Here is a 27,410-nt window from a genome sequence, read left to right on the forward strand (position 1 = left end):
TCTCTTAAGAATTATACACATGGGGCCGTATCTTCAGCTCGCATAAATATGTTCAGCTCCATTAACTTCAACAGAGCTATGCCAAACTGCATCACCTAAGAATCTGGTCCAGGGCTTGACAAACTCTTACTAGGTTCTATGACTTTATATTAGATCTGAAAGAGTTTCTAAAAATGGAATATTTTTTGTCCTTTTGTTACTACTTTATAGAAAACAATATAATGAACTTTTCAAAACTATATGTAATGTTAAGTGTTGTTATCCATAAGTATAAAAATTATACATTGTTTCTGAATCTTCAAAAGAGATATAGTTTCTAATTATATTAAAAAGCAAAAACTATGTTCCAGTAGTATTAAGAATTAGACTTTTACCAATTGACTACTGCTGAATTGAGTCTTCAGAAACATCCCAGTAGAATGCACCTTCTGTGCAGATGAGTATACCAGAACATTTTTTTTATGTTTTATTAATTTTAATAGATAATGACAATTTAATAGGTGTGATGGAAAACCATCCTGTCCCCAACTCATCTGTTTTGCCTAGATATTGCAGGAATAAAACTGTTTGTAAAGGTGTGCAATTTTAGCCATGGCATGTGTCAGGACATGCTTGCCTGCTGAATAAATGAGCGTGCAGTTTTTAGCCATGGCTTTTGTGTCATCAATTTCCATTATTTCCGTCTCCCACTAACAAATGTCCTTTGCAAAAAGGTACACCAAACTATGTGCAAGTTGCTTTGACTGAAACGATACAAACCAAAACAATGGCTCCAGTCAGCTCAGAATTACATTTCAAACAAGCAAAAACAAGGATCTCTTTACAAACCTTTTATAAAATTCCTTAGGTATTTTCTCTTCACAAACAAGAACTAATCCATGTTCTAAATAATTGGTAGAGCTGGGTCAATGTGTCTATGTGTGTTCCTCCGTAGCAGTGGAACAGTATCCTTATCAGCAGTTCCAGATTTGTAGTGAAATGCAAGTGAGCAGTGAAGACTAGCTTTTTGTAAAGTATATTGGACAAGTGCAGCTTGTCTCATCCCAGTATTGGGTGTTATCCTTGAACATACTGAATAAAGCAGCAGTATAGCAGGGACCTAAGTAAAAAAGCATTAGCAGAAATAAGTGATTATTGAGAATCTTGTCAGGTTTGGACTGTGAACATGGGTAATTAGTGTTTCAGTGATGCAGTGGAGCAAACTGGAGTGGAAACTACTTCCACTTTTAAAATTCAATATCGAACATTATCAAGACTGAAGCAGCATAAAAAATTATTGAACACTATTATGCATACCTGAGATCATAGTTCAGAAGCCATCTTGAACAATCAGGCAGCAGGAACCATTAAGAAGGTCCTGGCCTGAAGTGTGCGTTTAATATTTTGGCTGCAATCAGATGTTGCGTTAGAGGTAAGGTGGAGTAGCCTGGGGACTATCATGGGGTAAACAGGCTGGGAGTGTATGGAAATGCAAGTACCATAATTTATGGCTTTGTTATATCTTGAGTCCTTGCTTCAGGATGGTGGGAGCTTCCCTGGAAAGCTGTATGACCTTAAAGTTCTTGCTAAGATTCATTCCCAAAGCATAAAACATAACAAAACATAAGTAAAATGCTGGCTGGCTGCCTTCCACTGAAAAAAATGTATATTCCATTTGGGCATATGCACCTGATGAGGGCATGAGAATATTTTTTTGGTAACTCAGACTCTAAATTGAATGACCTTCCTGGCAAAAGTCTTACTGCAGATCGTCACAATACCCTATAGTTTGGATTGAGCCACAGTTTTATACATTAAACACTTAATCCATTATAAGTGCAGTCACAGTAACGTTGAATTTTTATGTCTTGGCATACCAGCAAAAGAGCAAAGCATTACTCCCAAAGCCAGATCAGTGAAACAAGGTCAGTGATCAAACTGGACTCTTAGAAAGCAGGTTGTGCCAAGTACAAGGTATCAATGTGGGATTAGCAAGCTTTCATTTGACACTGTATTTCATTTGCAGTAGTGCTTTTGTGTAATACAACAAAGTAGCACAGATGGTACAGTGTTTGTGATCCTCAGTGTTTCTCATTTTCATCATTCTGCAATTCATTCCCCACATATCCATCTCGTTTAAGGTTCACCAAGGCCTTGTAAAATGCATAGGACATAGTAAAAATGAGATTCCCTGCTGCTAAAGTGGAAGTCCGCTAACAGTATCCTAGGCTGACTGGACCCATAATGAAAAAATAAAAGCTAATGCAGAGCATTTTTTAGAGTCTTATAACATGAAATTCTTGCTTCCTTGAGGGAAAAGGATAGACAATGGAAATGGAGAGATCAAGGAATCTAGCTTTGTTAAACTAATGTACAGTTATAGACTGGATTTCAAGGACCCCAACTGTAGAGGATATGTATTGACATGGGCACCAGTGAAAGGAAGGTGGACACATATAATTAGAGCTTAATATCCATACCTCCCTTCTTTGCCTTTCCTCTCCCCATAATTTTCTATCACAGTATACAGAGGTTGTTGACCACTACTCTGCATCCTTTGACTCATTCTTTATGAGCACTAGAAACATAGGATTTGCCATACTGGATCAATCAATTCCTTCTTTGAATGACTGCATGTGTGCATTCAATTCTTGGGGTGGGTACACCCAGCACGTGACCCTCAAATTTTTTCCCTCAGTGGTACCTGTTGGACGGGTCAAGCTTCCCTTCCTGTTGTGTGCCACTGCATACAGGTATAAAGGGCAGAACTGCCCCTAGCCCACCTAAGTTCTTTCTTACCGCCTATGACAGTCATTGGAACTCTTCTGTACCAGAATTCTTTCTCCCAGCCTTTGTGACCATAGTGTATGTGTGTAGTTAGTCTTTAGTGTTGTTAGGATAGTTAGTAACATTTATATATAATAAGTTTTTCAGACTTGTTGTTTTCCCTGTTTGGGTTTTTTTTCTATTCATGCTACTGAGGTACGCCTCAGGAGTTTCAAGCCAGGTGCTTCTTGCTCCAGGCCTGTGTCAGTGAGTGACCCACACAATAGCTGCCTGAAGTGCTTGGGGAAGCATACGTGAAGGACCAGTGCCAGATTTTCAGGGAGTTCAAATAAAGAAGGATAGGGTGACTAGGCTTTCCTGGTCTGACTCAGTGTAGAGTGCTGCAGCTTTAGGGAGAAGTGCACCTCCAGCTTTGGTGCCAGGATTTCACTGTTCTCCCTCATCCTGCTTCCAAAGTAGCACCAGCCAGGGGACCGTCTCCACCTTCTATGTCTGGTAAGAGGGTTGAGAAGGAGTTGAGTAGAGTGCACCTGAAACCTAAGCACTCCTCCTCCAAATCGGTACCTAAGTTAGCTCTAGCTTCACATGGGGCACTCTCAGCTTCTTTGACACCACAACAAGAGAGCATCTTGGTGCCAACTATCCCAGAGGTGTTTGCAGAGGCAAGAAACCTGCTCTGCCTCATGGTGCCAGTGTCTCCTTCCTTACAGAAGTCCAGTCCTTCAGCACTACTGCCATTTCTGCCAGCATTTCAACTTCCAGTACTGCAGTTGTCTGTTCCTCAGACAGGCAGCCTTTCTGTATCATCCAAAGGCATCACTCCATCCATTGCCAAGCTCTCACACAGGTCCCCCCACCAACTGGTCAGAGAAAGGAGAATCCTCTTAGTCAGAGAAAGAAGAATCCACATAGTCAGAGGAAGGAGAATCCTCAATATCAGACTCAGAGGTGGGACCTTGCATATCACAACCCTAAAGGAGTACCCACCAGTCTGCACAAGATCCGCTCTTCCCACCTATCACCATGACCCTTCAATGTAGGGTGACCATATAGCAAGTGTGAAAAATTGGGTCGGGGTGGGGAGGTAATAGGTGCCTATATAAGAAGAAGCCCCCACAATCAGGACTGTCCCTATAAAATTAGAACATCTGGTCACCCTACTTCGATGAGACCTAACCTGGAAATATGGCTGGGACAGAGGGGCCCTGCCCTATATCAGTGACCATTTTGAAATTCTAGGGGTCTTCCCCCAGCTTCTATATCTTCCCCACACCAGGCATACTCAGTGCCCTCATGTAGTATGCTTGAATCTACACCCAGAGCTGCTCCATCCCCAGAGTCTGGCGCCAGGCCCAGTACCGAGCATCAAGAGGAGGTTCCAGAACCAGAACAACAGCTGATTAGAAGATATTCTATCCCCTCCAGTCTTGGCTTCTTCTTCGTCCTATCCAGACGTGGCCATTTCGTCTGGCATGACTTTTACTTCTTCTGCTGATTTTAAAGTTCATCAGTTGTTGTTAAAGAGAGTGGCTGCAGACCTAGGTGTACAGGTCAAAGAGGTCAGGGAGTCCTCATGTCTCCTGGTTGACATTTGATCATCAGTGGGTCCCTCCGGAGTAGCTCTGCCAATTAACAAGGTCATGCTATAGCTGATAAAGACTTTATGGCAGACTCCATCCTCTTTGCCTCCCACCTCTAAGAGGGCAGAAAATACTATGTATCCTCCCAAGGGTTTGGGTATCTTTATCACCCACCTGTAGGCTCATTAGTCGTTAGAGCAACTAATGAGAGAGAACAACTGGGGCATCAGGCTGCCACCCCCAACTCAGACGACACTAAGAGGCTAGACTTATTCAGCAGAAAGTTTATTCAACAGGGGGTTTGCAGCTGTGTATCACTAACCAATAGTCTCTGTTGGGAGGATACAGTTTTAATTCAGGGGGTTCCATGGAAAAGTTCAAGAAAGTGCTTCTGGAGAAAGCTAGCCAGAAGTTCTCTTCTATGGTCAATGAGGGCAGACTAGTCTGAAGAACTTCACTGCAGGCAGCATTGGACACAGCAGACTAGGCAGCTAGAACCACAGTCACCTCAGTGGACATGTGAGGATCATCATGGCTTGTACTATCAAGTACTTGCCATTTGAGGGTCCTTCTCTATTCTCTGACCAGACAGACAGCAAGCTCCACAGACTTACAGACTCTAGAGCGATCCTGAAGTCCTTAGGTGTGTATACACCTGCCCCAGTCCTGAAACTGTATCCGTCACAGTAGACACACTGATATCCCACTCCTCCTCGGCAGGGCCTATCAAAAAAGAGGTCCAGGGGTTAGAGGTGTAGACCTACCCTCCTGCTGTTTCACCTCTGGCTCCAGGCCCCTCAAGACACTCAGGAACTGCAAAGCAGGCAATTTTGATGGGCCAGTTGAAGTCAACATATTAATCTCCATATCTCTTTGCAAACTGTCTGTTCCACTTCCACAGTTCTTGGTCCCTGATTACATCAGACCAGTGGGTCTCAAGCACTGTTGAAGTGGATATACTCTCCAGTTTGCTTCTGCCCCTCGCTGCCATTCTCCCTTCCTATTACTCTTCAGTAACACTCTCACAAGAAACTCCTTATCCAGGAAGTTTGTTGCTCCTTAGTGTGGGGACCATAGAAGAGGTTCTATGTGCTCTCAGAGGGAAGGGGTTTTATTTCCAACATCTCCTAAACCCAAAAGCAAAAGTGTGTCACAAACCAATTTTAGACCTGCATCATCTCAACAAATTCTTAAAAAGGATAAAGTTTTGCATGGTCACCCTAGCTTCTATTATCCCTTTCCTAGATCTAAACTTAGTATTGTCAAGATGTATAGGTTCCCTGTTTGAACCTTCGGCTACCTCCTCACTGCTGTATCTATCAATGAAGGTGGCATTTTTGGTGGCCATTGCCTCGGTCAGAAGAGTAGGGAAGCTAATCCTAGAATTGTAGGACTGGAAGGGACCTCAAGAGGTCTTCTAGTCCGGTCCTCTTCACTCAAGGCAGGACTAAGTATTATCTAGACCATCCCTGATAGGTGTTTGTCTAACCTGCTGTTAAAAATCTCCAATGATGAAGATTCCATAACGTCCCTAGGCAGTTAATGTCAGGACCCCCAGATACAATCTTTTTTTAAGGACAGGGTTTACCTGAGTCCTCATCTGAAGTTTGTCCAAAAGATGATTTCCTCTTTCCAAATGAACAAGCTAATTTATTTGCTTGTATTTCTACCCAAAACCATGTACGATCAGGGAGGAAGAGCGTTTGCATACCTTGGACATCAGAAGAGACTTGGCGTTTTAGCTGGGCAGAACCAGTCACTTTCATAAATCCTTCCAGCTGTTCATAGCAATGGCAGACAGAATAAGATCAATCACTCTCCACCCAGAGAATTTCTTCCTGGATCACGTCCTGCATATACATGTACTGTGACTTAGGTAATGTTGCCCCACCTGGCACAGTCAAAGCTCATTTGACAAGGTCACAGTTGGCAAGGATGATCTTTCTGATACAAGTTCCCATTGCAGACATTTGTAGAGTGGCAGCCTGGTCCTTGGTCCACATGTTTGCCTCCCTCTGTGCTGTGGCTCAATCTCAAGAGACTATACTAGAGTGGGTTGAGTTGTTCTCCAATCTTTATTGAAATAGACTCTGATCCTGCCTACAGGATCACAGTCTTATGGCTTAAAGAAAAGGAGTACTTGTGGCACCTTAGAGACTAACCCACAATGTGTATATTGTGAAGAGAGTGGTCACTTTGGATGGGCTATTACCAGCAGGAAAGTGAGTTTGTGGGGGGGGGCGGAGGGTGAGAAAACCTGGATTTGTGCTGGAAATGGCCCAACTTGATAATCACTTTAGATAAGCTATTACCAGCAGGACAGTGGGGTGGGAGGAGGTATTGTTTCATGGTCTCTGTGTGTATATAATGTCTTCTGCAGTTTCCACGGTATGCATCCGATGAAGTGAGCTGTAGCTCACAAAAGCTCATGCTCAAATAAATTGGTTAGTCTCTAAGGTGCCACAAGTGCTCCTTTTCTTTTTGCGAATACAGACTAACACGGCTGTTACTCTGAAACCAGTCTTATGGCTTGTGAGTCACCAAGAGTGGAATGCACATGTGCAATCACTCAAAGAAGAAAAAACTGTTACTAACCTGTTCCGTTACTGTTGTTGTTATTTGAGATGTGTTGCATGCCTTCAGTCCACAACCTGCCCTCCTACCTCTCTTCATCAGAGTTATGGCAAGAAGGAATAGAGTGGGGCTGGGGCAGCTCTGCCCTTTTTACCTGCATGCTATGGTGTGCAGCAGCAGAGGGAGCTGAGCTGCTCAATGGGTACTGCTGAGGTAAAAAGTTTCCAAGGGCTGGGCACACCAACACCAAGAGCGTAATGGACATATGCAACACATCTTGAAGAACCACAGTTATTACGGAACAGGGTAATAATAGTTTTTTCCATCAAGTGCATTATCACTTATCATGCCTTCATAGTTCAACTTCTGATGCTTCACTGGACCAGATGCTAAATGCCTATCATCTTAGCTTCTTTCAGTGCTTGTCTTTGATCAATTAATAAATCAGGATCCATCTTTTTCCCTTATTGGACCCTGTAATAAAGATTTAGAGTAGCACGTGGGTAAAAAGGCAGCAAGATTTCTACTATAAGCTGGCCTGTGACAATGGAACGACTGAGTAGGGCTTGGGAAATCCTGCACGGGGCATGGCTTTGTTTATTTACTCTTAACAGTGACATAGGACTAATTGTCACTAATAGAGAAGAAGCTGCCCCTCTAACACCTTTGGCAGTTAATGGTGGGCGGTCTAGAACCCTTAATATCTACATTAGATTTTATAGACCATAACTGCTGTTCTCTAAACCGTTTAAAAGGGGTACATAGGTATTTAGTTGTATGACTCTCATTAATGGTAATGTGACTCACAGAGTGAAATTCCCACATACTGTTTTAAAATTTTAGGTAATACTTGGGGATGATTATTCCATATATAAAATGCCTTATAATGTCATTGTGGTCATTGGAGTATGGAGACCAGTAGTCATTAGCTACATAAGAGATTAGAATCCTCGATTCCTAAATGGAAGCTCACAGTGAAGGTTTGAATAGAAACTTCCACATGGAAGATGATGAGACCCTGTGAGGGCCTGGTTCACATCAGCAATCTTTTCTAACTGCAAGTAGTACAGTGGATGCCTGTAAATATACTTTATGTTCATCAAACTGCCTACGGACAGAAAAACTTAATGTGTCTCTGCTGATTTCACTGAATTTTCCTTTTTTTGACAAAATATTTGTTAGTACTGAGGGAATCTGACCTGCCCTATCTAAAACTTGAGCACTTGTCCAGATTCATGAAGCTGTGTCTCGGAGCTTAGGGCTGGGTGTCTGAAGAGCAATTAGACACTCCTCTGGATGCCAAATTTTTGCTGGTTTCAATTCAGACCTTCTCTTAAATGCATCTGCTTTATGAATTCAGACATGTGACTGATTTGTCTTCAGACTCTCATCTTCCAGTGCTGTGGGGAGACAGTCTGGCTTTTCATTTCCTTTTGTCAATTACACAGCCGGTATATATTGAACAAATCTTAGTATTTGTCTATTGTCAGCAGTTTAACCAGCTGCCTCTTTCAGTTTTCACATTATTTTGTTTGTAAACAAAGACCAGGAGCAGACAACTCATCTCTAATCAGATCTGAGTTCTCCCCCTGCCTTTTGTACATGTCACATATACATACATGTCATTTTCTCCTTATAGAACAGGGACCTTGTGAGAATTTTTCCTGATGTTTTCTCCCAGTAGTGCCACTTAGTCTCAAAAGTGTCATTATATTTTGAAGTTTCATTAAAAGTGATTGGTTGTCATCTTTAACAAAAAATTAAGGGGAGTCATTCATCATTTTGTCATTGATTACAATGGTTACAGGATTTAGTCTTAACTATATATTTCATTGCTATAACAGTAACCTATAGTGTTGTTGTACAGGAGAGTGTGTAATATTTCATTCTAAATAACAATGGTAGCCTGAAATAAAACCTCAGATCTAAAAAACTCTTGAACTTGGAAGTTTGGATCTATATTTGGATCCAGATTTACCCAGTGGCCATGATCTCCCCTCCCTGTTCCACCCCCTTAAAATAAATCAAAACAAAAACAGATCCAAACACTCCAAACATTTATGCACACCTACACACCAAATTTGGGGAAAGATTGGAGCTGGATTGGAACTTTACACCTCAGGACCAACTCTAATTTTAAAGCCCATATTTTCAGAGGTTAATAGTTTGTGCAAATTATGTTGCCTGAGCTGCTGCTGTTCTAAGCTTGGTAGTAATTAAAAAAAAAATTGAGAGGTTTGGCACACTAACATCTTCCATTGGAGTTGTAGATGCTCAGCACTTTTGAAAATTAGATCCATAAAAACTTCCGAATCAAAATTTCAAAAGTAGTTTGGCTGTTAAAAAAAAAAAAAAGGCAGATGCGGGGAGGAGAGGGAAAAGGGCTGCCTCGCAGTGTAATATGAGGTATTGGAGTTCAGGAGTTAGTCTTGATCCCTTGCTTCTGGGCTCTTATGGGGTGGGGGAAAAAAGAAACCCTCATATTGCTATTTAACAATCCTTCTGTGCCATCAAATAGAGAAGCATAGATGGATTCAAAAGTAAATGCGCCCCAGCTCACCTTTGCTTGAAGTAGCATCACTGTGAACTAGTTAGGAGGCATTGAGTATCGTCCCAAGACTCTTTGGGTGAAATAAAATGTGGTACAGGAGCTATTTACAGATGCTATTTTATACTTTTCTTACAAAAAATAAGTTTGACTTTTAAAATGAAACACTTTTTGGGTGACTAGTTTACAATTTGGGCTAGATCATTTTGATATTAAAAAACCCCAAGTTATTAATATTTGAAAAATGTCTGTTGCATGAGCACAGTAATTACTTCCTAGAACGTAATACTCCAATCTAAATTAACATCATAAGATGGTTATCATAATAATCAAGATTAATGAGACACCTATCATATGAGAAATCGGAATGTGGAGATCTGGAGAGATCTATCTATTTAACTGTAACTCTTTGGGTGAAGTAAATGGATTATGAACTCTGTGTTACCGAACACACACACAAACCATCCTGTACCAAAACCACCCTTCATTCTATTGCTCTTCTGAAAGTCACAGATGGCATGATTAGGAGGAAAATACAGTGCCACTTGGGTTGAATACATAGAAACACCACTTCCTTGTAAAGCAGCTCAGATGACTTAGAGTGATGTTTTGTTCTGCATAGATCATCTTGAGCAGTGGTTCTCAAACTTTTGTACTGGTAACCCCTTTCACATAGCAAGCCTCTGAGTGCAACCCCCCTTATAAATTAAAAATACTTTTTTGTACATTTAACACCATTATAAATGCTGGAGGCAAAGTGGGTTTTAGGGTGGAGGCTGAAAGCTCGCAACCCTCCATGTAATAACCTCACGACCCCCTGAGGGGTCCTGACCCCCGGTTTGAGAACCCCTGAACTTGAGCCTTAATCTATGCATAATCTACTGTAAAATGTCAGGATATAAAGTTCAGAGTTCTTCTCCTTTGATTATGATTATTAATTATAAACATTTTTCCTAGCACAAGAGAATATTCTTTATTGGTGTTAAAGGCAATAAATAAATAAATTAAATAAAATTCGTACCCACACACGCCTGGTAACACCGGTTTTACAGCACAACTTGTCAGACTAGTGGTAAATTTCATTGGCTTGGTGGAGTTAATGAATTTACTTCTCCCAACTCACTCTGAAAACAATACATCCTTTCTTCCAATTGTTTAATGACGATCGGTCACTGAACAGGACTAACAAGTTGCTATTTTTAGCATGGGTAAACTCAGGTGTTCATCTATCGTCATGAGAGCAGAAACACAAACCAGGTTACAAATATCAAAGCATGGAATGGAAATAGAAAATGAAGGGAGATGCCATGCATAGAACTCAATATGGAAACTGAGGAGCACTTTTGGATAGAAAAGGGACACACCACTTTATTTTTAGATAAGTATCCCATGTCATAGAGAAACATCACCCCAACTGGAATGAATTGCCACCTTTGCTGCCCATCCCAAGAAAGAGGCCAAAGACTTAACTGGTGTGGAAACTGAACTACCCTCACACACCTTCAGAATGTTTTTCCAGATGACATTTGAGACACACTGGTGGTATGGTGTGCAGCAAGCCTCCCCTTTTGCTGCCTATGCAGTACCAGTTCTTTTATGAAGCAGGGGACTTAAGTCTCCAAGACTGTCAGCTGACACATTTCACTTCATGCATGTTTGCAGGGTCAGGGCCACGTAGCTACTATCACTTTCTGTATTTTTAAAAGACTTTGGGGGATATTCTATTGGTGAGGTTAGGGTTAGCTCACCCTTCTCCAACCATTAAAAAATGCATTGTGAGTGTAAATTACGAAGAGCCAGTGCTCAGATATAGTAACAATCAGCATTCGCTCCTGAAAGTGGTGCATTTTCCTTTTTAAATAAAATTGACTAGAAAATGCATTTTGTAAATTTGCTTTGCCTGTACATGACAGTGATAAACACGCAATTTAAACTCCAGTGTGTCTGTGTTTTGGGAGGCTCAGGTATTTGTGATGTATTGGAACATTCACAGAATCAGAGGGAGGAGGACTGAATCAAAAATGTAATCACCTAGCATGTCTAATTGCATATGATTATCTGACAGTGCACTTTTCTGATCGGCAAGCACAGAGGACTTAATCTCCCAGTAATTTACAGTTGCTAATAGTGTAAACACATAAAAGATGAAAAACATACTTTTTTTTTAATTAAGGGCCAGTCTGACTAGCCTTGCACAATAGCTGAAGGGAAGCTAGTCAGAGCCCTGGACTCCTGGCGTGTAATTATTATGCATAGCTATTGAACTAGCCTTCTTAAAGTGCATATCGAGAGGCAAGTTCAGCACTTTCCCTCTGTACTAGCCATCAGAACTAGACTGGCACAGGAAACTGCACACACTGTATCCTGTAAAAGGCATAACAGCCACTGCTCTGGCCTGCATGCCCAGAGCCTTTGTGTCTGTCTCTAAGATCTCCTTCCATAGTAGTGTGACTCTACTGTGGGAAGAGGATGTAGAGACACAATGTAGGCCTAAGTGTTCAACTATTTATCTGTTAAACAAGTAGAATATCAGTGAGTCTCTACAGAGAGAATACAATTGATGGGGGATCCTTTGCCTTCATTACAGGCATTTATAACTTCCCAAAATGTGCAGAGCCACCAGCAACTCCTAACATGAATTAAAAAAGATCCTGATGATAATGGCACAGGCCTCAAAGATGCTTGTTTTCAGAGATAATGTGGTAGCATTACAGAGCTGCTGTTGAAAGGCATGAAGGGACCACAGTTTAACATGGAGCTGTTTGAAATGGATTTTCTAATAACACCCCAGTTTCCTTTCCTAATGTAAAGAGCATTGCTATCGCTCAAGCACTAAACTCACATACTCAGCACACACTATCAATCTAAGGATCCACTTTTTCCATTTATTTATCATTTTCAATCACATCATCAATCAAATTATAGTGATTAACAAATAGTAAAGACAAAATTCCAAAGAAATAATGATCTCTCCCCCACCCCCCAAATTACAGTTTGTCAAGTATAAGTCCTTAAATGACTTTGGATGCTATATTAGAAAAAACAGACAGCTACCAAATATTCCCAAAAATTGTAAGAAACTGCAAAAAATACATGATAGCACACATTCATATGAATTAATATACAGAAAAATGCTACAACATTTTACTGAAAATCAGAAAGAATACTGTGCCATAATTGTCCCCTGACCCATCTATCCCCTCATCACTCTGTTCTTCTTTCACATTGTTCAGACATGAGTTAAGCCAAGCTTTAGCGTCATCAAAATCCAAAAAGCAACCTCTTCCTGTCTTCCCTCAATCTAAGCCTTGCACGGAGAAAGTACTGCTGTAGTTATACCAGCTGATCACTTAGGTCCCAATCCTGCAGAGAATTATGTATGTGCTTAACTTTACACACAGTGAGAAGTCCCATTGAAGTCAATGGAACCACTCTTAGTGTGTAAAGTTAATATGCGTAAGTCTGTGCAGGACCAGAATCTTAAAAATAGTAAGTCCTTTAAGACAGGGATCGTCTCTTTTTTACATGTTTGCCTCGTACAATGAGGCTGCTACTGAAATACAAATAATATATGATATTAGGGTTGCCAACTTTCTAATTGCACAAAACCAAACACCCTTACTGTGCCCATTGTCCCTCCCCGAAGCCACACCCCCTTCTCTGGGGCCCCGCCCCCTGATCACTCCATCCCCCCTCCTCCATCACTCACTCTCCCCCACCTTCTTTCACTCAGCTGAGGCAGGAGATTGGGGTGCAGGAGGGGGTGAGTGCTCAGGCTGGGGTGCAGGCTCTGGGTTGGGGCCAGGGATAAGTAGGCAAGGGTGCAGGCTACGGGAGGGATTTTGGGTGCGAGAGGGGGCTCAGGGCTAGGACAGGGGGGTTCAGGTGCCGGAGAGGGTGCGGGGTGCAGGCTCTGGGAGGGAGTTTGGGTGCAAAAGGGGGCTCAGGGCTGGGGCGTGGGAGGGGGTATGGGGTGCGGGTTCAGGGAGGGAGTTAGCGTGTGGGAGGGAGATCCGACCTGGGGCAGGTGATTGGGGTGCTGGGGGGGGGGGTGCGGGCTCCAGGCGGCACTTACCTCAGGCGGTTCCCGGAAGCAGCCAGCATGTCCAGCTCCTAGGTGGAGGGGCCAGGGGGTTCTGCGCACTGCTCATGCCGGCAGGTGCTGCTCCCGCAGTGCCCAATGGCTGCAGTTCTCGGCCAATGGGAGCTGCGGACCCGGCACTCAGGGCAGGGGCAATGCACGGACCCCTCGTGGCCGCCCCTGTGTCTAGGAGCTGGACATGCTGGCCACTTCTGGGAGCCGCACGGAGCCAGGGCAGGCAGGCAGCCTGCCTTAGCTCCGACACGCTACCGACCGGACGTTTTGCACCTTGAGCAGCAGTGTTGACCGGAGCTGCCAGGGTCCCTTTTTGACCAGGCATTCCAGTCGAAAACCAGACACCTGGCAACCCTAAATGATGTTAATAACTCAGATTTAAACATCAACCATTTCTTTCTGAACATTTGCAAACTTGAACTATATCAGGCAAAATGTAACATTTCCTTTATTTCTGTATTGTTCAAACATGCTTTATGTCTATCAGTTAGTGAAGTGAAAGTAACTCTCAATGTTTTACACAAAGCAGCAGCTGGAGGAGAAATTCAAATGTAATTTAGAAAGTTTTAGTAATCTGCAAAGATTATTGAAATTTTCTTCACAAAATTGTTTGAAACAATAAAGGAAGTTTATGAACGAGATCTGAGCCATCTAACTGCTCAGAAAGAATCAATATCCAAACATTACATGAAATTATATAATTATAAGTTACTCTCATGCATAAATGTTTATAGAATTGGGAGCCAAAGTTTTTAATTTATTACTTTTTAGACATTCTCTTCCGAAGAAGTAATTTTAGAGACTACCAATCCAATTTACCATTGAATTGATTGAAATGGGATTGTAATGCTCGAATGGCAGACATAATTGTACTGAATGATATATTAGAAGACGGAGGGATAGAATGAGCAGAGAACAATTTATCAACAGCTTGAACAGTCCCTATGGCTGCTGTGGCCAAGGTGGCTATCAACCGTGAGATGATGATGGGAGAGTAAAGGAAGGCCTTTGCACTTCCCCATCACTGCTGGGTGTTACAAAAACTGATACCATACATTCTTTTCTACCTATGTCTTCTTTCTGATGATTATATAAACTAAAGAGAGAGGTAGGAAAAAAATAAGATTATCTTCCAAGGTCATCCCAGAAAAGTAACTTAGGAGTACATGTATTAGCAGAAGTGTTGTAAGCGAGACACGAGAAGTAATTCTTCCACTCTACCCTGCACTGATTCGGCCTCAACTGGAGTACTGGAGTACATTTCACGAAGGATGTGGACAAACTGGAGAGAGTACAGAGAAGAGCAACAAAAATGATTAAAGGTCTAGAAAACATGACCTATGAGGGAAGATTGAAAAAATTGGATTTGTTTAGTCTGGAAAAGAGAAGACTTAAAGGGGACATTATAACAGTTTTCAAGTATGTAAAAAGTTGTTACAAGGAGGAGGAAGAAAAATTGTTTTTCTTAACCTCAGAGGATAGGACAAGAAGCAATGGGTTTAAATTGCAGCAAGGGAAGGTTAGGTTGGACATTAGGAAAAACTTCTTGTCAGGGTGGCTAAGCACTGGAATAAATTGCCTGAGGAGATTGTGAATTCTCTCTCATTGGAAATTTTTAAGAGGAGGTTAGACAAACACCTGTCAGAAATGGTCTAGAATACTTAGTCCTGCCACGAGTGCAGGGGACTGGACTAGATGACTTCTCGAGGTCCCTTCCAGTTCTATGATTCTATGAGAAATATATCAAATAAAATCTCCAGTGGGCTGTGTCATCATTTACTACCTCATGGTATATTCCAAAAATTAATAAATTGAAGTCCAGAGTCCTTAGCTTTCACTCCAAAAAGCAATCAATGTAAGATGCATAAAAACATATAAGAGTTTCAAAGTGTGCTCCCAAAGGGCAGAGGTGAGGGTTTTTAAGCCTCACTCTCCCTAATTTCTAGTATTTGGGGTGGGGTTGGCAGCAGGCAGCCAGGTGCACATTTAAAAAGAAAAAAACATTTACAAATGAAAAGTTATAATAATTGACTTTGGTTTTGTGCTCTTTTCTGCCAACAGATTTGTAAGAGCAAAGCTAAAGAATCCCAACAGTATTACCACAGCTTGGCTATCAGACAGAGTCTGGCTATTAACTTTAACATCCAACAGGACTGTGGCCATTTCTTAGCTGATGTACCTGTTCGCCTCCTTCCATGGGAGGATCCCAATGCACCTGAGGTGGAGGAGGAAGATGAAAAGGAAGGAGAGATAGAAGATGAGCAAAAGAACAAAGAAACCCCTTCCTGTTTGGAGGCTTCACAGAAAGACAACTCAGGCAGTGAGCGGACCATCAGCAAGCAGCGCAGCCGTGTTGTGGTCATCACACGGGAGGTACCATACCTAACGGTGGCTGACTTTGTGCAAGAGTCCACAGCACGCCATGCAAATAACGCAGACTTCTATGAAAGGCAGGTGTGTCTATTGCTCTTACAGCTGTGTTCAGGCCTGGAGCACCTGAAACCCTATCACATCACACACTGTGATCTGCGCTTGGAGAACCTACTGCTGGTTCACTACAGACCAAGGGGAGGCCTTTTGAACTATGAGCCTGTGGAGCCCAATCCCAACGCAGCTTGCCCAGCCAGGCTAATTGTGAGCAATTTCTCACAGGCCAAGCAAAAGAGACATATGGTAGATCCAGAGGTCCTACGGGACCAATCCCGCCTTGCCCCAGAGATCATCACTGCTACACAATACAAAAAGTGTGATGAGTTCCAAACTGGCATCCTCATCTATGAAATGTTGCACTTACCCAACCCCTTTGATGAGAATCCAGAGCTGAAGGAGAAGGAGTATACCCGTGCTGACCTCCCCAGGATCCCCTCCCGTTCCCTCTATTCCTATGGGCTCCAGCAACTCGCCAGCTGCCTGCTGAATCCCAATCCTTCAGAGAGAATACTTATTTCTGAAGCCAAGGGAATCCTTCAGTGTTTATTATGGGGTCCACGTGAGGATTTGTTTCACACTCTGAGCTCATGTTCCAGCCCACTACGGAAGGATGCTGTGCTGCAGAACTGGCTGGACATCAAACGGACGCTGATGATGATCAAGTTTGCAGAGAAGTCCTTGGACAGGGAGCGTGGAGTCAGCCTTGAAGACTGGCTTTGTTCTCAATATCTGGCATTTGCCACTACAGATTCACTCAGTCGCATTGTGAAAATCATGCAGCAACACTAGTTTGTACGAGCTGTTGCTTTTCCTCAACCCCCTACTCCTTGCTCTATTCTGCTCCCACCTTCTTTATTCTAGGGTTCACACTTTGCACGTCTGCTGAGAAAAACAGCCTAGATCTCAAAGCTAGCAACCCTGCGCAAATAGGTTCTAATTGGAAATACTGTCTCCTATTGAAGATACGATGGAGACTTTATTCAATTCCTAGGCCTTCCTTGTTTAATCATATGTACAGTGATTGCAATTGGATTATATACCTCCAAGGTTGGGTTAATTTTTCAACAGATTGAAAAAGGGGAGAGAAAAATTTTAAAGAGACCACTAGTTTTATATTACTATAGAGGATGAATTCCCCATCTCTTCTGGATGGATCCTGCCATTTCTAGTGGTAGCATCTGCAGAAAAAGCAGTGACCATTTATGACCATCAACAGAGATGAATTCATCATAAATGTGAATCAAATGATCCACCAAAGTTTAGAGCCCCTGACCACAAATCTATTGCCTGTGCTCCATCCCCGGTGAAAGGTTCTACCTCTCAGTCTAGGCTGAGGCTCATCCACTTAGTCTTCTCATTCAGGTGGATTTTTATTTTACTCCTACTCTTAAATATTTTATTTTCCTCCCAAATAGGGCAGTCCTCTGATCCCAGCAAGTAACCAGCAGGCAGCAATCATCTGTGTCCAATATTGTTGCCTTCTCTAACTTGCTACCTGTCCATATCCCTTCTGATCATGGGTCGTGGATTCCAAGGATCCTGCCTTAATCAGCCTATGATTATCAACCTGTAGTATCTCCACTAAAAAGCAAAAGCAGAACTTCCCACCAGTATATATGACCAGAGAGTCATGTATTGTAGATATAACAGTGTTAAACAAGAGCAACATAACATACCAAGAAAAACTGAAACATCCCTCCCCCACATAAAAGGCACTGCCTGGGCTTGAAATAAACAGAAATTACATAACCAGTCCTCCTTCAGTTGCTGCTGTGCATCAGGTATCAAAATAGCAGCCTCCTTCTTTGTGTTTTATTTTGGTTTGCTAGCCACTTGTGGCATATTGCAAAGCAGGACTGAATTGGCAGTGCTGGTGTGTTGGCAGGAGATACCTACACAGACAAGCACTAAACATTTCTAACAGGCCACATGGAGATGGTTTTACTTCAAATGCATTTCTCTGGGGGAAAAACAAGGGGGCAAACACTGCTATTTAATTACTGAGAGACCTCTAAAGTTTGGCAGCTGTAATTAACAGTGACCTGATCTATTTTCCCCACAGCAGTATTTGGCTACAAATCTCCTATCAGTAACTAATGTTTACTAGTGTACTAGCTGCTTCAGACAACACCCTAAAAATCCCTAAAAATTGAATGGCTGTTGACATAGCTTAGAGATCATTGCAGGTATCGTTTTAGAGTAAGGAGGCACTGGCGGGTATTAAGGTGACAGGTTAAAAAAAAAAAGTCCAACCTAAAGGAACTTTTCACCTTTTGAGGCAGCTGCTGGTTTCCTTCCCTGAGATAGCGACCTTTCCTATGGAACGCCTACAATCATACAGATGGTCTCTTTGCTCAGTATTGCTAGGTTCTCAATTGTCTCAAATATCTCTGAAGAACACAATGGGGGCAAATGAAAGGTGATATTTAATATTCTGAGATGGGTGGTGGAAAACATACAGCCCAAGTTTTGAGCCTGTGCTTCTCTCCTATGGATATATGTGCAATTCTTGTATGTATTTTTTAAAATCTGTATATTACAGTGTTTACGTTACTTACCAGACTTTACCTGATGCTAGATCTGCAAATCCTTCCTTTACTTTCCTGGCACATAAATGCGCAGAGTTACATGTGTTCTTTATATGGATTGATATTTCATTTTTCATTGTTTGTTAAAACTGTGAGAAATCAGTTTACTTCAGTCTTGAAAACAAATAGCCACTTTTTATAGCATATGCATGCTTGGACTAGATGCATGGAAACCAAACAAACAGTCCTGCAGGCATGAGGTCAGTGAAACGAACTCCGTGTACACACTGCATATTTGAAGGGGGTGAAATTTCTCTGGCATCTGTTAGAGCCAAGCCTTGTGGTATGTGGAAGCCTACATTGATTGTGCAGTAATATATAGAATATTTTTGTGGCCTTTTTAAATGTTTTTAAACTTTCTGATGAAAAATCCTTTTGTCTGATTCATCTGTATCAGAGAGGGATCAGGCAAGGATAAGGATCATGTATTTTAATGTGATATATATCACTTTAAAAAATCTCAAAGAGTTAATGGGGATGGCAGCATTAATGCAAAAAGAGTGCAGTGCACTTAAGCACAATTGCAATGCATGGAGCTGATGACTTCCACCACTTTGGGAAAGAGGCTTTCTACATAATGCTGAACAGACTTGTGGTAGAAGCCTTTACAGAGAATTGCACAATCAATAAATGCAGCCCTGTTTCATATGGGCACAGAATCGTGTAATGCCGTATGGCTTATATACATTGAGCATGAGTTGACAGCTCACTTAAATGCTACCTGCAAACTACCAACCCTTTAAGCTAAGCACAGGACACTGCTTCTTCTTGTTCTCCTGGTCTGGATTAGTGTTTGTTTTTGGTTTTTTTTAAGTAGCATCTATCTGCACATAACTTCTCACCTAACAAATATATGCTGTATGAGTAGCACATGGACCACTGGCCATTGCAGTAGGCACATTCCTTTAGGCCGCCTGGTTTGTTTGGGGGTTTTTTTGTGTGTGTATGTGGACACATGTTCTCAGTGTCACTTTCATGTCAACACGCACATGCAAAGTTGAATATTGAATGTTTTACAACCTTATGTATTTAACGCAGCTGGTCCGAAGCCTTTGTATGTCTTTGTTCTTTAGAGATCAAATTTCAGTTCATATTGTTTATGATTAAATTTAAACCAGTACTCATTTTAGTTCTGCAGTATAATCAAGCATGGATGAATGTTCACTACCGATCTCTTTATTGTGCAGCACTGGGTAACCTTTAGCAATTTGTAAAATCAATGTGATTTTTACTTTTTTTTTCTTTTTAAGAACAAAAGAATGATCAAGGAGGACAAACATAAACTGGCAAGAGCTTCCATTCCTTGGTGGTTCTGGGGCTGCTTTTGCAGACATCCTTGAGGATTATAATTCTGTTTATGGGGGTCCTCCGTGCTGATTAAGAACCACACCGCACAAATATCTGAGAATGTATGCATGAAATTGACTGTAAACAAACAAAAGCAAACAAAAAGGTGGGGGGGGATGCTACAGCATAATTTCTAAACAAATGAGGAAAAAACCTGTTCCCTTTGTCAGTGGGATTCTTTATGTATCAGGAATGGAACCCCTGCCTATGTACTTGCATGTGGACATATACATGCACAGAGTTTGGATTTTTAAGTAGTGTAGCACTTTTAGTTGAGCTCAAGAAATGAGAAGAGCTGCAATTCTAAGATAACAGTATTGATTGTAAATATATATTTTTCTATTACTAAAAGCTGCCATTTCACTATTTTTTAAATATAAATTATACAGATTTTCAAGTTCAAAATAAGATCTGGAAAATCATGTAATTATTTGATGAAGAATTAGAATTAGTGGTTCCTGAAGTTTTTAGGGCCACTAAAAATCTTTTTAACATTTTGGATGGAACAATCTCGATCAGCAATTGAATGCACAATGTATAGTGCCTTGTCAAAGAATTAGAATAGTAATGGAGAGAATCAGTCAGAATCTCTCTCCACCTGCTAACAGCCCTATAAATAATACTGCCTACATAGGGTATGCATACACACCAGCTGGGTACCACACAGGGTATGTATACACTGTGATTCCCAATGTGGGTAGACAGACACGTGCTAGCTCTGCTCAAGCTAGTGCCTAAAAATAGCAGCCTGGCTACGACGCCTCAGGCTAGCCACCGAAGTATCATCCCGTCTGACCCCCTCAAATACATACTCAGGCAACTAACCCAAGCCACCACCCATGCTGCTGTGGCTACACTGCTATTTTTAGGTGCTAGCTTGAGCCTTTCACCTCCCAACTGCTGTCTTGACATACCCATAAATATAAAAAGATGACTACAAAATAAAATGTTGCATTTCATATTATGCTGGGTTAATCAATTTTATGAAAGGAACATTTTCTGGAAGGTCAGTTACATGAAAAAGTTCCTTTGAAGTTGCTCATAGTACCAAAATAAACCCCAAATGACAGCAGGTCTCTGGATTTTTCACATTTGAAATTGAGGCTTAGCACAGGGAGAGAAATAGATGAGATGTCACTTGGTCTAGACATAATACACTAAAATTCAAGAGTCCTATTGCTTTGACAATCTATTACAGACACTCCAACTCCAGAAGATGAAGAGACTGAATAGCTTGAAAAGAAGAGAATGTGTGTAAGATGTGCAGCTCCTCATATTATATATAGTGGATGTGCTGCACACACATCTATATGCTGAGGAGGCATTGATGCAAACCACTGTTAATTTAGGAGTTTGGGAAAACAAGAACCTGTTATAGAATGTGGATTTCTTGTTTCCTAAAAAATGGATAAGTAAACCCAGTTTATCTTCCAAGCCTCAGGTCTGGTCCAGTGAATATATATGGTTCAGGTGAACATCTAGACAGAATTTAGATGGCACAGCCACTACAAAAGCTCATATGGAAATCGCCAGAAATGAGAGAATGCAGAATTTTTTCTGAGGGCTCTGGAATGTCAGAAAATAGAGACAAGGCTTCTTTTTAAAATTCAGATGTCAAATGAAGACTAAGAAGTCAGCACTAAAGTAAGAAATCTCATTTTATTGGAATACTATGGTGCTAGAAATCCCAACCTGCAGTCCAGTGTGTACATAGTATTTACATGGTCTAACATTATCCTACCATCCTTCAAGCTCCAACATTCACTCCAGATTTTCTTTAGGGATCTGCCAACAGCACCATAGGATCTGCATACATCATCTGGACATTGTAGACCAGGGGGATTCTGATAGGTTAGAGGGAAGAATATATACTTGAAATAAATCTAGTGCATTGTGGCAATCAAACACCGGGGAGGTTACCCAGATACTTTCTATTCCAGCTCCCTAGCTTTTGTCTGAAAAACTTGTCAGTTGTTGCTGAAATAGAAATATCTCAAGGGCATTGCCCCATTCAGAAGCCTTACCTAAATGAGTATATTTTAACATTTTTTCCTGTTTTCAACTAGGGACCTAGTCCTTCTCTCCCTGAAGCCAATGAGAGAGTGTTTTGCCTTTGGGAGCAGTTATAGGCAGCAGTATCAAACCCTTCAGTGCACTTCCCCGCCCCCAGTTTGATACAGATTGAACATTGTTTCCTGGCAGGTGTAGTAAATGGGTAGTACTCCCAACATCACTGGGTCATCAAGTTTACACTGATTTAATGGAGGTGCTGCTGCTGCAATTCCTGAAATCCCAGAGAACACTCGCAGACCTTCAATCTCACAGACCTTCAATCAAATGCTGTCCATTTAAAGAGGATCTTGCTGTGTAGTGCAGCCCATATACATTGCTATGAGTGGAACAGGATCTGTGGACTGCAGTGTGGACGCTGGAGGCCCAGGTGCAGAAATTCTAAACCTAGGGTCAATATTCAGTGTGGATGCTCAAGCCCTGGGCTTGCAAACCCAGGGTATCAGTTCCTGAGTCCCACTAACCCTGGCCTTACATTACAGTGTAGACATACCTGTGAGATCTGCTGCACCAAATCCCTTAAACCAAAAGAGGCTTTTATATTGTGATGATTAAATATATAGAAGATAATACCAAAGAAATGCAGAGCAGAACTTTAAATGCTTCAGTAATCATACTGTTCCCAAAACTCAGTTCAGTAGAGATGGTCCATAAACCAGCACATAGATTCCAAACAGATTTCAAGAGCAGGGAAAAAAATAATTTAAAATGCTTCTTTAAAAGGAACTCCGGGCAGAACTTTTAATGTAAGGTGACTACAACTCTGAAAGAACCAGAGCGAAGTCTCATAATCCCTCCTCCTGACCATTTGTTGTGTTAGGAAGAATTTCTACTAGATGTTTGTCTAGATTATATTATTCACTTTGAGGCACTTTTTGAAGGATTATGGTTTGAATAGACACAATATAAAGAACTTTGTGCTTGGGAGATTTATTTATGACTTTAAATTATTTTCTATAAGCCTCCTTGCATTAGATCAGTGTTTTTTAAAGTTTGGGTCGTGACCCAGTACTGGGTCGTGGCATGTAAGACATTGGGTCTCCTTGCTCAGCACCCAGGGACCCTAACGACTCTGGTCAGCACTGCCGACTGGGATGTTAAAAGTCCCATCAGCAATGCTGCCCAGCTAAGGCAGGCCAGTGCCTACCTGTTCCGACACCGCGCTGCACCCTGGGAGCGGCCAGCAACAGGTCCGGCTTCTAGACAGGGGGCCACGGAGCTCCGCGCTCTGCCCCCACCCCAAGCACTGGCTCCACACGCCTATTGGTCGGAAACCAGCCAATGGGAGCTGGGGGGGGAGGGGGAGAGCATGCTTGTGGGCGAGAGCCGCCGTTTGTGCACTTCCACCTAAAAGCCAGACCTGCTGCTGGCCGCTTCCAGGGCGCAGCATGGTCCACGATGCCAGGACAGGTGGGAAGCCTGTCTCTGTGCCGCTGACCAGGAGCTGCCAGAGATAAGCCCACACCCCAATCCACTGCCCCAGCCCTGAGCCCACCCCCCAAACCCAGAGTCCCTCCTGTTCCGCAAACTCCTCATCCCTGGCCCCAGAGCCTGCACCCCCAGCCCAGAGCCCTGACCCCTCCTGCATCCCAACCCCCTGCCCCAGCCCAGAGCCCCCTCCCACACCCTGACCCCTTATTCCTGGCCCCACCCCACAGCCCTCACCCCTGCATCCCAACTCTCTGCCCCAGCCCTGAGCCCCTCCCAACACCCCAAACCCCTCATCCCCAGCTCTGTTGGGTCACAGGCATCAACAATTTTCTTCAACTGGGTTGCCAGAAAAAAAGTTTGAAAACCACTGCATTAGATGTTTGGCACTCCACTCAACATCTGGTTAGAGACTGAATTAAGTCTACAGAAGATTTCAGAAACGGCAATGGGCATGAAATACTCAACTTACCTGTACCTAAGCATCTTGCTATTCTAAAGAACTTGTTTTATACTTCAGTTTAAGAGGAGCCATCTCATCCTTTGTTTTCTTAAATCCAGGAAGAAGGTTTCAGGGATTTAGAAGAGGTTGGAATGTTTTTTATATGAGAGAAATATATGTTCATATATATATATATATATATATATAAATTGTATTGTACTACAAAAAATTCACTTTGCCCCTCTTTTGTTTTGTGTGTGTGTATATATATTATATACAGCATATAATATATGCTGTAAATTTGCTTGAATTTTAGCTTACCAATTTCATAAAACCAATTACTCCTGTTTATGAAAAACCATTTCAGAACTCTGGTTCTTTTTCTTTGCTTTGTTGGTTGCAGAAAGTTTTGCAGCTCAAATCCTTGTGGTGTTTTTTTTTTGTTCTTAATTCTTTATTATGCTGAACACTTGTTTTTCATAAAAGGAGATAAAATTATTTTTAAATAAGAGATTCCTAAACTGGTGATCTTTTATAAATGGGATTTCTTTAAAATTCCTCAGATAAGGGATTTTTTTTTTGACTCCATTGTTCTGGGTAAGCTTTGTGTTTGGAATTCCTGATTGCATTGCTTTATCTGGTGCTTCATATCTATATTGACACATTCTATATAAATAAGTGTATAAACTCCAAGCCTTCCTTTGCCATCAGGGGGCAGTTACATTCTGGTTTGCTGTGGTACTTTGCTGTGTACTTTGTGGCATTCATGTTACTGTGTAAATAAACTAGTTTTATTACACTGAAAGTCAAATGTGGTTGTCTCATTTTTCTACCTTTCTTTCCTCTTTAGGTTTTCAAACACCAGGGAGTTGCACTGGAAAATACTGTGTTTACAGTAAAGATGCGTGAACATGGCCTCTTGTTGAATTATGGCAAATGCAGGAAAAAATGTTTTACTGCAAGGGAGCTGAATGTTCTTTAGTAATGGCCATTGTATTAACAAGGCAGATGCAATGTTTAATGTCTCCTGGTCCATACAGAGAGATCAGAGTTATCATAATTAGGGCAGAGAATAATGCAGTCTCCATGTTCATTCCTCCCTGTGGCTTCTTTGCACTATTCTATCAGCGTACTCCAACCTCAAAGGATTAACCTTTTCTGAAGTGAAGAGAATTCACACTCCACATTCATTTGATCTTGGGCTTCCCTCTGACTTCTTAATAGGTTTCATTTCTGCCGTCAAGGGAGATGTACTTCTTGGGGGTGAGAGCCAGGGATTTCGGGGGGTATACACCTCCCCTGAATTTTCCCAACGCCCCCCCCACCCCCGGCAGTTACATGCAGTGTTGCCAGTTTAGTCGTTGGTTGGAAATTTGAATTGAAATTGAAACATTAATACACACTTTAAAAGCATATACAGCATATGAGAAAATACTTGTACCTGAAAAAGCATAATGGATTTGAAAAGTATGAACAAAGACTAGCCTCTTCATACAGCTGTTATTTATGACAATATCGGCACATTTGTTTTGGCTATATTCGCCTACCTAATAATTTCAAATTATGATTTGTAAGCAAGGTCTGAATGAGCTCTCCCCTGATACCTAGTGATGAGCCAGTGGTGGTTAGAAAGGCTTCAGGACCAGACTGTATTTTCATGCACACCTACTCTGCCTAGATATCCAACAGACACAGCTGTGTTGCCCAAGTGATCAATTTTGGCTGGTGCTGTGTTACAAATCACTTAAGTATTAAATGTGTGGGGGTCATGAAATGTTGTTTTCTTTATTGTATGAGTAAAGGGCAGCAGAACTGTACTTAGGCTGACTGCATGAGGGGGTCTCCTTCCGTGCTTAATTTGTGCTAGGGCTTGCTATGGCTGAGCCCAGGCACTTCTAGGCTTGGTAGTTCATAGCCCTGGGACCTCTGGGCTTGTCACATCAGTTATGAAAGTAACAAACTTGCTTGAGCCCCGGCACCTCTTTCATTACAAATTAAGCACTGGTCATCCTCAACTGAACTGCACTCCCTAAGCAGGAGGTTTGGATGCCATATCCTAGTGAAGAGAGAGGGTGGGGCACAGGTGTTTTGCTTGATGGTATGGGCTGTGCCTAAGAGTCACAGACACTATTTGACCTGACCCTCTCTCCTATTTAGAGATAGAGTTGATTAGGTTCCATAGAGAGTCTTTTGGTTTGTAAAGTGACCACTAGAGCTGAAATCACTGATAATCAGGTCTAAGTGCTTAGACCTGCTGTGGGACAGTGTTTCTGTGGAAGACACAGCCCAGCCTGCACTAGCAGCGAGGTTCTCCCACTGAGCACTGAAATCACTGACAGCTGGGTGGAACCTCGAGAGATCAACTTGAAGAGGTCACAGTGGAAGGTGGCAGTAGAAGGTGACAGCGCAGGGCCATTGGGGACGGAGTGGTAGAGTGAACGGTGGCACGACAAACAACAGAGGCCAGAGCATTGGACAATGTTTCAGTGACTTCATTCCAGAATGCTAGATTTGTGACTGGGAAACACATAAATATACATTTTCTAGTAGGCCAAGATTTTTAAAATGCATTGTTTGCCAAGGTCATTATCTCACATCATCGCTATCTCGAGAGGTCGTTATCTTGGGGAGTTTCTGTACTAAACTTTTTTATTATTATAATTATTTTTATGTAAGAATAGCCATATTGGGTCAGACCAATGGTCCATCTATCCCAATATCCTGTCTTCTGACAATGACTATTCCAGGTGCTTCAGAGGGATTGAACAGAACAGGGAATCATCGAATGATCCATCCCCTGTCATCCACTTCCCGCTTCTAGCAAACAGAGGCTAGGGACACTCAGAGCATGGTATTGCATCCCTGCCCATCCTGGGTAACAGCCATTGGTGGACCCAACCTCCATAACTTATCTAGTTCTTCACAACATCCCTGGCAAAAAATTCCACATGTGACTGTGCATTGTGTGAAGAAATACTTCCTTCTCCTTCGAGTAGTGTCCCTATGGGTGCTCCACTTTAGGTGTCTGTGTGCCCCTGCACCTCTAATCGGAGATTTTTGGTAGCAGTGTCCCATGCCACGAGGCTATTTAGCACTGCACAGGCGAACCCCCCTCTCTTCCTTCTCTACCCTCTTTGGCCTCTGAGGGAAGGAGCAGTTGTCCCTTCCTTATCTGTGTTATTAGCATAAGTAGTGTTTGTTTTGTTACCTTTGTTCTCCCGAAAAGTACTCAGGCTAGTGTTTTATTTTATTTTATTTTATTTTATTTTATTTTATTCCTTTGGTTTAAAAAGAAAAGAGAAAAAGGAAAAGAACCTAACTTTCCTTCCCTGTCTGGGGGCATTCCCCCGCTCCCCCCGGCATCTAGTAGACTCATAATTATTTTCTTTCAGTTAAAAAAAAAAAAGTAAAGACGCTGTTCTTCTGCATATTCCTCCCTGATAGAGCATGACACCCCCTGCCAAGGGGCTTGCCTGGCTCTCTCTGCTCCAAGTGGTGCCTCTCCTGCCAGGAGTCAGTTCCTGTAATGGCCAGACACTCA

The 27,410-nt window shown here is 42.1% G+C and overlaps 1 protein-coding gene across 13 annotated transcripts in view; it reads left to right on the forward strand.

Moving 5' to 3' along the window:
• The window catches only part of PEAK1 (pseudopodium enriched atypical kinase 1), a 222,717-nt gene extending 198,043 nt beyond the window's left edge, over positions 1-24,674 (forward strand). For all 13 annotated transcript variants that reach the window (XM_075132975.1, XM_048866122.2, XM_048866120.2 and 10 more), the window contains one exon: positions 15,626-24,674. In XM_075132975.1, the coding sequence (XP_074989076.1) occupies positions 15,626-16,783 (1,158 nt within the window). In that variant the 3' untranslated portion in view covers positions 16,784-24,674. The remainder of the gene's footprint in view (positions 1-15,625) is intronic.
• Positions 24,675-27,410: the final 2,736 nt, after the last annotated feature.

Source organism: Caretta caretta, chromosome 10, assembly GCF_965140235.1.
Source record: "Caretta caretta isolate rCarCar2 chromosome 10, rCarCar1.hap1, whole genome shotgun sequence".
Classification (NCBI taxonomy): Eukaryota; Metazoa; Chordata; order Testudines; family Cheloniidae; genus Caretta; species Caretta caretta.